The 13885-nt window shown below is 41.5% G+C and overlaps 1 protein-coding gene across 5 annotated transcripts in view; it reads right to left on the bottom strand.

Annotated features, from left to right (window-relative positions):
- The window catches only part of DYM (dymeclin), a 162945-nt gene that overhangs the window by 115778 nt on the left and 33282 nt on the right, over positions 1 to 13885 (bottom strand). For all 5 annotated transcript variants that reach the window (XM_021379772.1, XM_021379776.1, XM_021379773.1 and 2 more), the window contains exons 7-8: positions 12666 to 12791; positions 11377 to 11519 (exon numbers count right to left, since the gene is read on the bottom strand). In XM_021379772.1, coding sequence (XP_021235447.1) covers positions 11377 to 11519; positions 12666 to 12791 — 269 coding nt within the window. The remainder of the gene's footprint in view (positions 1 to 11376; positions 11520 to 12665; positions 12792 to 13885) is intronic.

The following is a 13885-nucleotide window of genomic DNA, read 5'->3' as shown; positions in this document are numbered from 1 at the left end:
CCGTGATTCTACGAATGAGATGTACCTCAGTTTGAAGAACTGCCCATTTTGTGTTCAACCCATTTCCTACAAGAATTCAGACTTTTGCCTAAGCCAAGGAGCTGAAAGTTCAGGGCCTAACTCCAAAAGAAGATTTCATTGAAGCTGCTGGGACGCCACATGAGCAGAAGACATCTGGGTATAATCACATCTCAGATCAGCACTATAATCAGATCTAAAGCCATGAACACATGCCCTTTGCACGAGAGGGCTTATATGCCACACATCTGGGAATTTGCCACTGCCATCTATGATTAATGACAATCTCGACAGTCTGTTCTCTGTAGGGTAAGAGCTGCACAGCTTCTGATACACTTACATAGAAACTTCTAAAGTGAAGTATTTAGAGAGCAATGTAAGAAGAGCTTACACTGCTGGAAAGATGGCAAGCCCTCAGGCATGCAGCCCCTAGCTGAATTCCTCTTGAAAGCAACAACATATTCCTTTGCCAGTCCAAAATAAAGGCTTGCAAGCCTGATAACTATCATACAAGATTTTTCTTGAGAATACAGAGGAAAAAAACAGCTGATTCTCAGAAAATGATTAACTTCTCTCATACTCTTCTCCCTAATCCTTCTCTCCACTTTTTCAATTGCACTTCACAAAGCATTATGTTCGGAGAGATATGACATGACTGGTACAGGAGGAACCAGTTGTGAAGGAGCTGTTTCTTGTCTGCAAAGCCCTATTGCATCGAGAACCTATTTCAGACCTGCTGAAAACTAGTTTGTTCTGAAGGCTGAAGCGAATTCCTAGCTCATTCAATTAGTACTATATGTCTGCATGTTCAAGAGTTAGAGACTCTCATAATACTGAAAAAAAAATTCAAAATATTAGCAGGAACGTCAAGAATTTTAGTCATTTACAATTATGAGGGATAATTCCAGAGTTAGCTCCATTCTGAAGTTTTTCATTTAGACATAAAACTTCGTCCTGGTCCTGACCACAATCCTCTTATGAAATCTAGTTTCCGAATTTATTACCTACACAACTCAGAAGAGTGACGGGGTCTCAACTCTGTCATTATTAATATCCACGACAGGCAGACAAGGTTTGGATCTCTGCCAAGTCAAAATCTGTCCACTGAATTGCAGCACTCCTACAGTAATCTCAACAAATGTTCCAAAATGTGCGGAGAAAGATGGCAATGCCTGACACAAAGGAAGAAATACCATCCGCAGACTTATCTAGAAAGGTCAAACATGAAAACATTTACTTAAAACATCAAGCAAAAATAACATGCAAGAGTCGTTGGACCAACACGCTCTGCATTTTGCATGAGTCCTAATGGCACTTCAACAAAGAACTTTTTGTTTTCAGCACTAGCAGAGCTTCAATATTAACATTCTTCACATTCACATCAGGAATGTTTTTAGCCCCCAAATGTGATTTACGTATGGGCAAGAATTTTTTACGTCAGCCAGCCAACTCATAATTGAGTTCAAGTGGTATCAGAGAGCCACAGAACCATTAAGCTTGGAAAAGACCTCTAAGACCTCTAAGTCTAACCCCAACCCATCCTCTCTATGCCCACTAACCGTGCCCCATGGCCAACTAAACCATGCATCAACTCTCCTCCTCCCTTTATCTGCTCTGCCATGCAGATCCACACATCCCCATTCTTTCTACCTTATAGGACAGAAACAGAAGATGGAAAGGAGCAGACAATAATAAAGGAAATTTATGCAATGAGGGATTTGCTTCTACGCCTTCCCATTTGGTGTTTCATATGTCTAGCTCTTCTCCTACTCTCCACAGTGAAGGAGATACACCTATAATTTTATAATATTTAGTTTTTTTCAAGTAAAATGAATAGAGTTTATTTAAGCTTTGGAGCTGATAATGGAATCTACATTTCAGGATCCCCAAACTGTTCCCAGTAAATTGGTTAGAAACATCTTTTCTGGAAGCCAAAATCATAGAATCATTTGAGCTGAAATGAACAATTAAAGGCCATCTGGTCCAACTCCTCTGCAATGCACAGGGACACCCACAGCTCCACCAGGTGCTCAGAGCCCCACCAAGCCTGACCTTGGTTGTCTCCAGGGATGGGGCATCCACCACCTCTCTGGTCAACCTATGCCAGTGCTTCACCACCCTTAGCATAAAATACTTTTTCCTTATACCCAAATCTTTAAGCCCTCTCAATTCTTGAAAATTATGCCACCTGAGGATGTTTTGCCAGAACATGCATGATGTTACTGCAGCTGGAATACCAGCGAATTGTATGCAAAGTGGAACTGTACTAATGAAAGATATTGCCTCCCTCTATAAACCTCCCCTTGTAGGTCAGCACAACTATCCCACCAGCAGGACAACTTTCACGCTATCCTTGGAAGGTCATATCCAATCCTACAGCACTGACTGCAGCAATGCATCCTTCGATCAGCACCTTTCTTCCCACTTGCTCCAGCCCTTCACCCACAGGGAGAGCGGGCAGAACGACCAGCGTGATGTAAGCTCATGGATTCCACCAAAACATCAGACAGAGCCTATGCTAGTGGGAGCAGATGGCTTCTCCCTGAAGCACTACAGCTGCTACCTCCCATCCACCAGCATATTACAGCCATGCCCCCAGTCCATGGCAGTCACAGCCACCATGGGCAGTCATCAAACAGACATTGACTGATGTAGGTTGGCATTAGCGCAGCCCTGAACTTGGTGCAAATTCTAAATTTAAAAAAATATATATCAAATTACAGAGGAGCAAGCTAAAATCCGCACTTTCCTATAAGGATAACAACTGAATTTCCATGTAATACATAAATTTATCTTACAATAATGGAAATCTATTCTTTTCATCGGGATGTCTAGTTCTAGGCGACACATTCTTTTCTTCTTACTAGCATTTTTCTTTCCCCAAAATGAGTCACTCCAGAAAATGCCACTTGCTTGAAAGAGAAGAACTGACAAACAAACCCAGCTGTCCTGAAAAATAATGTTTGCAGCTACAAACTACAACTACCACATACCAATAACTTAGAACTTCAACTGGAAAAGAGAAGTTCAGAATCTACAAACTCTACAACAGCTGCTGGCTTCAGGAGAAGGGAACAAAATTTGTATCTGTAACTGCTAAAACAGTTTCTACTAATACACTGTAAGCACATGACCTCTTTGGCTTTGCTCTAATTTGGCTGTAAAGGCTTTTGCAGAAAGAAGGAAAATGTTTTTAATGGCTTGTTCAAAGGGAAAAATGGCCATTTATCAGGTTACGTAAAAATCTAGTACTTGTGTTGGAAACTACAGCTTGGCAGAACATGTTTAATTACCACTGCCTTTCTAGAACATTAAGTAAAAAATAACTGTGTTATAATCGTATTAAGGGTTTGAGACAAACATTTTAGTCAAAGGCCTCATTAAATCTTAGATCATTCTTTAGAGAGTTCAGCTCCTTCATGGGTCTACACAAAGAGGGAAGAACAGCTCTGATCTATGGAAATAAAAGAAAGATGGAAAGATTTCCAAGCCCAAATGTAAAGGAGAACATCTTCTGCTCACAAAGAAAGCAAACATCACAGACGTGATGTTCATTTTGCCAAAACAATCTTACCTCACACTATGAAATTCAACATACTCTTCATACACTGACCACAGTTAGAAAAACGCACTAGAGTCAGATTAAAAACTTAGCACAAGAAAAAGCAAAAATGTTTCTGTACGAATCTGCAAGACCACATAATTTTGAAATACAGATGTTCTAATGCACACAAATATTTTCATTAGTGATTAAACAGATTCAAGTGTTCATCTGATTTTGAGTTTTGACATCAGAGATGCTTCACCTCAGCCTCACCTTCATGGCCACTCTTTGCCCTGTCCTTCAGAAATGGCTCCGGGGAGAACCTCACTGAGATCTTCCAGCACTTGCAGGGCGCTTATAATAAGGAAGGAGACTGACTTCTTACACAGTGTGGCAGTGATAGGACAATGGGGAATGGCTTTAAACTGAAAGAGGGGAGATCTAGGTCACATTTAGATGTGAGGAGGAAATTCTTTACTGAGAGGCAGTGAGGCCCCAGCACTGCTGCCCAGAGCTGTGGTGCCCCATCCCTGGAGGAGCCCAAGGCCATGGATGGGCCCTGGGGGCAGCCAGCCCACTGCAAGGGTGGGGCTGGGTGGCTGTGAGGTCCCTTTCAACCCAATAATTCCATGGTTCTAAGATTCCACATGGGCTTCCCACAGGCTGCAGCTCTCCAAGCACTGCTCCAACATGGCCCCGTACCACGGGAGCTATATTCACAAACCAAATCCACATACTAGATCTGACCTCTTAAGTAAATTGTCTGCTGCTAACTGGAAAACAGTAAGCCCTGCTGGATCTCCAGGAAGCATACTTAGAAAGCTCTGCTGCATTACTGTAAAGATTACATGTAAGGATTTACTGCAATCAGCAGGTAAGCAAACTCACTGCTCCTCTCTTGTCCACTGGAACAGCACATTGCCTCTCACGATCTGGTCTTGAATGATGACATCCTTAACAGTGAAAATGTACTCTTTAGGTTTCTTTAATTACAAGTTGGACTCCCTTCCTGAGCCAAGGGCTGCTTTAATTTATTCCAAGGTCTGAAGTACTTTCTCCTCTCCCCTGACAAAACTATTTGTAAAGCAAATAAAGCTGTTTCAGAATGTTAGTTTGATGAAGACAATACATGTTAGAAAACTATCAGACTTCGGTAGTTAAACATTAATTTTATATTAGGACAGGGTTAAAGCAGAGACTTGTACTAAAAAATCCACTAAAAGATTAATCATGGCTTATTTCAGAAGCTGAAGGTGACAGCACAGACCTCAAGTTTCCCCAGGCAGGCAGCTGTACTGCAAGTGGCCAGGCTTTTCAAAACCTCTTATTTCCAAGTAAAACTGCCTTCCAACTCTGGAAGCTGCTGCGGATGAAATTAATCCACTAGCAGTCCTGAAAACCAGATATGAACGCAGTAATATAAAAAGCATAAAAACCATCAGTCTCTCCTCTCCATTCATGTTAGAATCCCTCCGGAGGATCTGACAGTAATTGGATGTCAATACAAAACGTTTGTAATAAGGTATCAGTGCATCTGGAACCAGACCAGCCCTCCTCTTTCCTCAGCTGCTGAACCGTCTCCAAGAGGAAGTGTGCAGCAGAAGAACACATCCCAAATGGTACACTGCAAACATTTCCAAAGTTAGGAAGAATAACTGTCTTATGGAATTAAGTCAAGGGTGTTATTTTAGTATCCCGTATTAATACAAAAAAAAATGTGTCACATATTAATCTTGCATAATTCATACTATCCAGAAGGATGACCATCAAAAAGATAATGCAGAGCACAGTGGCCTAGTGGAAGACGAACCAGAAAAGTTTACGGTCAATTCATAGATTTTGGGCTATTTCATAAATGACACAGTAAACTCATGTGGTCAATTGCAGTATATTCAAAAGCCAAGCAGGAATGGTGGTGTTCACAGTCACATTAAAGCACTTTCAGATTTACTGCTAAAATATGGTGTGTAGGTGATCCGTACCCTTGTTGACATTGGATATAATGTGAAGAGGTAAAAATAGCTTTCTTGCCATTCCTGAGTTAAAAATGTACAGGATTTTCAGAAAAGATCAAACTTACAAATGTAACAGCTATGGGCTTTGTTTTCTTTTTAAATGGTTGAAATTTTATGATTAATACAACGGTTTTAAACTTCAATTTCTGTAATTCTCCAGAGCTAACAAAAGAGTTCGTAAAGTTTAAATCTTTTTTAACAGCATAAAACTGCTTCCTACTTGCCTTCATGTTTGCAAGGTATCAGTTTTTATTTTTCCTTTAATAAGCAATTTCCCCTGAAGAATTAAAGGAAAATAACCACTGAGCCAATAGGGAGCTTTGGTTTTTATTTTTTTATTTTTATTTTTGGAGAGTGGGTTTTTTGTGGTTGTCTTTTTATTATTTTTATTTTATTTTATAGTGAGTTATTTAAAGCTGCTCAAGGTTTTAGAGTATCAGGATAAACGTCAGGGAGATAAATCGCCAACATACAACACACCTCGTGAAACTCACTGCAGAACTCTCAGTAAACAAGCCGGAACATATGGTTGCAATTAGGATTTGCATTACCACAGGAATCAGTAGCTCTAGTCACAAACCACAACTCGTTATGCTATGCACTGTACATCCTGAACAACAGTCTCCATCCTCAGCAGTTTACGCTCTACACATACGAGAAGAAACAGGAATTCCCAGCCTGTCAGCCTCACCTCTGTGCCAGGGAAGATCCTCCTGGAAACTAGTAAAGCACATGGAACAGAAGGAGGTGATATGGGACAACCAGCACGGCTTCACCAAGTGCAGGTCCTGCCTGACCAACCTAGCAGCCTTCTGTGATGGTGTAACTGCAACAGCAGCCAAGGGAAGAGACACTGCTGTTGTATATCTGGACTTCAGTAAGGCCTTTGACATGGTACCCCACAACATCCTCCTCTCCAATTAGGAAGATATGGTTTTGATGGGTGGACTGTTCAATGGATGAAGAATTGGCTGCAGGATCGAACCCAGAGAGTGGTGTCAATGGCTCGAGGTTCAGATGGAGATCAGAGATGAGTGGTGTCCCACAGGGTTCAGTATTGGGCAGGTGTTGCCGTGATAGGACACTGGGAAAAAACTTCAAACTAAAACAGGGGAGAATTAGACTGAATATAACAAGAAGTTGTTTGTTTGTTTGTTTGTTTTTTTACAATAAGAATGGTGAGGCACTGGCACTCCCATTTGTAAGAAAGGCAGAAAAGAAAATCCAGGGAACTACAGGCTCACCTGTCAGTGCCTGGGAAGATCATGCAACAGATCCTCCTGGAAGAGATGTTAAGGCACACAAGGACTGAGCAGGTGATCTGAGACAGCCATCACAGCTTCACCAAGGGCAGATCGTGCCTGACCCATCTGGTGGCTTTCTATGAAACAACAAGGATCAGCAGCTAAAGGAAGATCAACTGATGGCAACTACCTGGACTTCTGCAAGGCCTTCAACAAGGTCCTGCACCATATTATCTCTAAACTGGAGAGAGACGAGTTTGAAGGGTGGACTGTTCAGTGATAATGAATTGGTTGGATGGTCGCAGCCAGAGGGCTGTGGTCAGCAGCTCTATGTCCAGGTGGGGGTGGTGATGACTGGTGACCCCAGGGGTCTGTCAGTGACCGGTGCTCTTCAACATCTTCACCGATGACACAGATGATGGAATCGGGTGCATGCTCAGCAGTTTGCAGATGACACCAAGCTGAGCAGTGCAGGTGACACAACAGAAGGAAAGGATGTCATGCAGAGGGACCTGGACAGTCTGGAGAAGTTAGCACACAGGAACCTAATGAGGTTCAACCGGGCCAAGTGAAGGATGTTGGGTTGTAGTAATCCCAGATCTGTGTACAGACAGGGGTGGCAGTGGGCAAGGAGGGAGTTGTCCTCCTCTACTCTGCCCGTGTGAGGGCCCATTTGGAGTACTGCATCCAGGCCTGTGGCCCCCAGCACAAGAAGGATATGGAGCTGTTGGAGCTGGTCCAGAGGAGGACTACAAAAATTATCAGATGGCTGGAGCACTTTTCCTGTGAAGAAAGGTTGAGGGAGTTGGGCTTGTTCAGCTTGGTAAAGAGAAGGCTCTGGGGAGACCTACTGCAGCATTCCAGTACGTGAAGGGAGCTTATAAAGAGGAAGGAGGGGGGAAAGTGACTTTTTACATGGGCAGATAGTGATCAGACAAGTGATGGGATGATTTTAAACTAAAAGACAGGAGGTTCAGATTAGATGTTAGGAGGAAATTGTTTACTGAAAGGCAGTGAGGCCCTAGCACTGCTGCCCAGAGAAGTGTGGGTGCCCCATCCCTGGAGGTGCACAAGGCCATGGATGGGGCCCTGGGCAGCCTGAGCTGGGGGTGGGGTGAGGGCAGCCAGCCCATGGCAGGGGTGGGGCTGGGTTTGCTGTAAGATCCCCTCCAACCCAACCATTCTGTGATTCTATGAAGTGTTCCTGTTAATGAGAATGTTGGCATAAAAAATGATGAATAAACCTTAGTATATACAAGTCATAGATGTACTAAATAGGTCACCAGCTTCTTTCTTCAAGTACACCAATGTTGAATGACATCATGTAGACTGAAGAACACACTTCTATGAAAGTCATTAACGTTCAGGAATGTTTGTCTAGTTCCAACAGCAGAGTTCAGACATGAGAAGAAAAGCAGTTGCTGATGACTACACACTGAATTATGCAACTCATATTAATTCCACTGCAGTACATTTGTGGGCCAGATGAGTTATGAAGATCGATCAGGTCAAGATAAATCTCCTTTCATTCACTTCCTCCAGGTACGGCATCGTACCCATTACAGTTGTAATCATCTGAACTGCACACACTAAGTCAGCTAGAATCTACCATCACAATAACTCCTAAGTATTTCAAGGTGCGCTGCAGTGTGCTTTTTTAAACAGTGAAGTGTTTCAAATGAAACCATTTAATTTGACTAATTTTTCAGTAGTCTTAAGCAGTACTCGTATTTTTATCTTACCGTAGTATTTGTTTGGCACTGTAACATGAGTTTTATCTTATAAGACTACGTAAAAAATCTTCTTGCCCGCAAACAGTTCTCTCAGCTTCATGAACTGAAGTTACTGAATTGATTTATGAATTGGCAAATACTAGTACTCAAAAGAGGAAAGAATTTTAAACTGGCAGTGCAATTTTTGAAGCTGGTACAATGTACCTTCTGAACCGAGAAAAATTACTTTTTGATTTATAATAAGAGGTTCTAATCTATACTGCTGTGCATATTGATGTCATTTACGCCTTCACAGCACATGAACAACTTACCACCAGGTCTAGCAGCACAACTGTTGTACACACCTGCTAAAGGACTACCTACCAAAAGATACAAAACAAAGTAGACTCAAAGCCAAAAATACTGCGTACAAGAATGTCCTTTATCAACAAAAGCTGAGATTTCATTTTCCCTCTCACTCCAAAACCGTAATTGTTTGTTTAACTACTGGAAGCCAACCTTATTGGTAACATAATTCTAATCAAGCTTTTTTTTTTGTACAAGATGGAGAAATGTTCTTGCAGCATACAGATAACTTACATGCTGTTGAGTCAAACAAAGGGAAATAATTGGTGTGAGCACGTTGTCTGTGTGGTTTCAGGGTTAAGGAGGCTCATGACAGAAAAAGAAACAGGCTACAGAGGATAAGAAGCAGAAGAAGGTTAACTGTGGGAAAGGGTAAACTCCTGCTCGTATTTTGTATAGTGATAACTCTACTGATCACAAGGAAGGAATGGGGAGGCTTGAAATACAGTGCTTAAACAAGAGTGCTGATCTGCTGCTGTGAAAGTGGCCATAAAATAGGCCTAGCAGAATACACAAGAAGGCAGACGACTGCGGTATCAAGTAATATAATTCCAAATTAACAAGTACAACAATTATCTTAAGCCTCCAAGTTTCATGTGAACAATGAAGGTTTTTAAGGACTAGGCTCCTGTCTCTTTCCATCCTAAGCTTTTTGAGCATTATGCATTTTAAGCATTAGAAAAAAGCAGATTTTCAGTTCTTCCATTCCTCTTTCAACACTTACCCTGCAAAATCATAAAAGATTATGAAAATACACACAAAAAAAACAATACAGACATCACTTCTGAAGTTCTCACAGCTGCCCATTGCTCAGAAGTTGCTTCAGATTCATAACTGCCAGTGTTTGTGTTGCTGTTTTCAAATCTCTACTATGCTCCACGCACGTACATAATGCTATATAAACCAAAAGATTACAAAGGGCTTAATTCAGAGATATTACCAATGGACAAACGTGCCATTTACTCTATCAGCCTTATTGTGTCCAAATTCCAGGTATTGTCCAGCTCCATATACAATGAACTGTGCACACAAACAGAAAAAATATCCCAGTTTTCTAAGAGGATGCAGCACTTCTTTTCCTGGAAGGGCCACTAGAAAGTTCTTTACAAAGGCTGTTTTATCTAAAGCTTTTTATGAAGACACTTCATTCACCAGGGGAAAAGATGGCACTTCAGTTACTCACAGAAGGAACAACAAAGTGTAGGAGTGTGCCAAGGGAGCTGTTAAGGGAATGGTTCAAGAAGAGGGAAGGGGGTGGAAGTGTGGGAAGAGACAAGAACAGACGTAGGCAGAAACCTTAGGATTTTGCATTGAGAAATGCAGATTGATTTATAATAATTGAGAAATGCAAATTTGATACACAAGAAGTAGAAGTCATGTGGGGATATGATATCAGAGGAGCTATGGAGGAAGCTAAGAGCGGTGACAATTTGGATGGACTTTATAAGCTGAGCAAGTGAAAAGAAAAAAAGCTCTTTTGCCTCAGGCAGCATTAAGGCAGAAAGATACTGGAGCATGACTACAGTGGTGGTGAGGTCAGAACACGTATCAACACAACACGCAGAGAAAACTGCTCTCCAGCCACAAGCTGAAGTACAAACCACATACAGAGAACTGGTTTGGAAAGCATTTTAATAGCAATTTTCTCCAGCAATTGAAAAGAAAGAAGAGAACGTATCTGCTGGGACTTCCACAATAAAAAATATGTTGAAGAGAACAATTTAATTTCTCTTCACTGGTTAAATAAACAGCAAACCAAGCAACTGTTCTTTTACACGTCTGCATTATGGGCATAACCCTAACACTGCACTGTCTGCCCTAACCATATCGACTGGAAACCAGAATGAAGACAGTGTTCCAGTGAAGGCACGGGGCTGTGTGTAACCTCACTTTACAAAGAAGCTGCAGTGTGTTCAGGATACACTGCACTACGAAGACGTGCTCTCTTACTGCCTCCAAGAGGAAATCCACGAGCACTGTCACAGACTGTGAAATGTCTTCTGGCACAGCACATGCAGCACAAACTTCAGTATGCCCCAGAGATGCTGCCAGCGACTGATTTCACAAAAGGTCAAAACAAATATTGCGTGTTCTAACAGCAACTGATTGGCAAAGTGTTATTTACATTTATCAAATTAAAGAGAAATAACATGTACTGCTGTAATAAATATTATTACTGTTAGCAACACATTGTGTTTTATTCTTATTGTATGATAAAAAAAATCCTTTTTGCATGTAATACACTTAGCAAAAAACACACATCCAGTGGGGAGAGTGACTAAAATCACAGTGCAAAGCGTAACAAACACGAACACCTATTTTCTTTTCAAAAAGAAGAGCATCACTAAGTTCCCTAAGTACACTCAGTAACTGTGTAGCTTGTTAAAAAAGAAATGGGCTACAGGTGTGTTAGTAGAAGGGGTCACTCAGAAGCCAATACTTCCTAAGGTTTGATGAATTGCATGCATTAGACTCACTTGCCACCCCAGATGCAATCCCGTACAGCAGTCCTCCTCCATCTGTTTGCTCCTGAAAGACATGTGTCCCCGGAGGAGGGCTTCTTTCTTGTCTAATGAAGTTATACAGTAAAGTTTTCACGAGTCTGCTGGTATATGGGAGACTGCAAAGAGAAAGAAAACAACCAACTAAAGTTGACTTAAAAGTTGCAAGATTTAGCTCAACTACAGAGACAACGCTACGTATTTTGGTTTGCTGGAACCAGGCTCGGCTTAGATCTCAGTTCTTTTTAGAAGGGCAGATGATCACTTCCTACATCTGAAGAACAGCAGGTACTCGTTATCTGCACAGCAAAGACCAGGTGTGGTACAAAGCAGTTCTGAGCGCTGTGCCTTCGTACAGATTGAAAAGGGAGATAACACCAAGGTTTGCCCTTGCAGAGCTGCACGGATCTCAGCAGGGCTCTGCAGAAGCACCTTCAACAGCAGAGTCACAAACATGTTTTGTTTTCAATCCTGCTGTTAAATCAGTCTGTGGAACTGTTGTATTCTTTCACCCCAAGAAACAAGTTGAAAAATATTTATGCAAAGGAGAGAAAAACTATATTGGTTTAGTTTTTCCTCTATGCTTTGGAGATACAGAGCAGGTAACAACAGTACTCCTCCAACCCATGGCATGTGGCTGTGTGTGGATGGGGTCAATGCACAAGGACCAATGCAAGATCCAACCCTACACAGTGATTTTGACAAATGCATGTGCAATTTGTTGGATGTAAACAGAAGGTGGCAGTTCTTCTGAAAAACAAAGAAGAGGATTTCCAAGGAAAGAAACAGCCAATTCCTCTCCCCATGTGATGCAGAGGCATACAGACCAGGGCTGCGCTATGATCATCTCTAACCCCTTTACCCAGAACCCTCAGACCCTTCACACTGCCCCAGATGCCCAGCCACTAAACCCTCCACTCATCTCCACAGGCCAGCTTCTTGCTACTCCCAGCTTAGACCAACACATTCTGCCCTTCTCCCAGATATTCCCTTCATGCTCTCTCCTTCCCTCGCATGTCTCACAGGAGGCACTGCCTCCTGCTTCTAGTAGAAATTGCAGAAACAGACAGTAATTACCTTTACCAAACAGCTGCCTGTATGCAGTGTAAATGTGAAAGCAGTCTGATCAAAATGCATCAACACCACTTATGGGGAGAACAAATTACTACCAAATCTGTTTCTCTGCCTTCGTGTAGAAGAACAAAACGGTTCAAACAAACCAAACTTCTTTTTGTCATTCTGTCTAGCTCCAAAACATGACATACCATCGCCCACGCATCAGGTATTTGTGAATGAGGCTCTCTCGTAGAATTTCCTTGTGGAAGAGTTGGCAGGAAAGGAAGACAATGAGCGTTGTCACAGCCTCCAAGGAAATGCCGTATGTGATATCTCTGCAGGAAAAAGGGAAAATGTATGAAGATTAATTTAATGGCTTTGTTTACAGATTGACCCACAAGAACGTTTCGTAGCTTCATTTGAGGTTATGCACTTTACAGCAAGTTCCAATTGAGAAGAACCAAACAACAAATTTAAAAACTCCCTTAGCAGAAAACAGTATCATTTCACACAGATAATGCATTATTTGTCATTGCTGCAAGCATTTTTTGCTATGTCACGAGACAATGTAAAAACATTACAGTACTGCCTAGGACATTCCAGCTTCAGTTTTCAGACTATACTTCACCTCAAAAATAATAAACACATCTCAAAGACATATCTTTTGTCTTGTTAAACAAAGCTGTCACAAAAGCAACATTCTAAGCCTGGGAAACAGCCAGCCAAACACAACTCCTTACGCCAGGAAGAATGGATCCCTAAGAAAGAGTTGTCACATACAAATAAATGCTAGCTTAAGCATAAGAAGTGCTCAGGATATCACAGTGTCACAGACAGCTGCTCGATTTTAAGTAGCAATTGTGAGGTGGCAGTGAAGTACGACATTTAAAGGTATTACTGCCAATCCCAAAGACAGGCTGAAATGATTCAACAGTGACTGTAGATAGTTCAGCAAAACTCATTAAGTCAAGGTTATTTAGGAAAGGTGCAGTAGAATGGATGGGAAAGACATGTTATTTTGGATACTGTCTGAATTCTGTTTCCAGCTCGGCCTATAACAGCTTTGTTACATAACACAGATTTAAAACAAAATGAAATATTGATATGAAGCAGTCCTATTCTTGCTTTCAACCAAAGGTTGATTTTTCTTTTTTTCCCTCTAGAAGAAAGGATTTGTTTTACCCACAGCAACAGGACTCTCTTGTAACTCTTGTAACCCACTGATAAGGTCATTATTAAGCACATCACAACACCACTGCTCTTATTATTCAGCGTGCTTCACCGAGTTGTATTACGTTGCAACAGGAAGACAAAGTCAATTACCAAACTTTTTGACATTTTCCTGGGACCTATTAGAAATTCAAAATATAAATCTGTTCCTCAAATTCAGAGATTTTATGGTATCCAATTCAAACCATCAGCAGCAATG

The sequence above is a fragment of the Numida meleagris genome, chromosome Z, assembly GCF_002078875.1.
Source record: "Numida meleagris isolate 19003 breed g44 Domestic line chromosome Z, NumMel1.0, whole genome shotgun sequence".
Taxonomy (NCBI): domain Eukaryota; kingdom Metazoa; phylum Chordata; class Aves; order Galliformes; family Numididae; genus Numida; species Numida meleagris.
The sequence above is the reverse complement of the archived record's forward strand: the minus strand, read 5'-3'. Positions and strand labels throughout refer to the sequence as shown.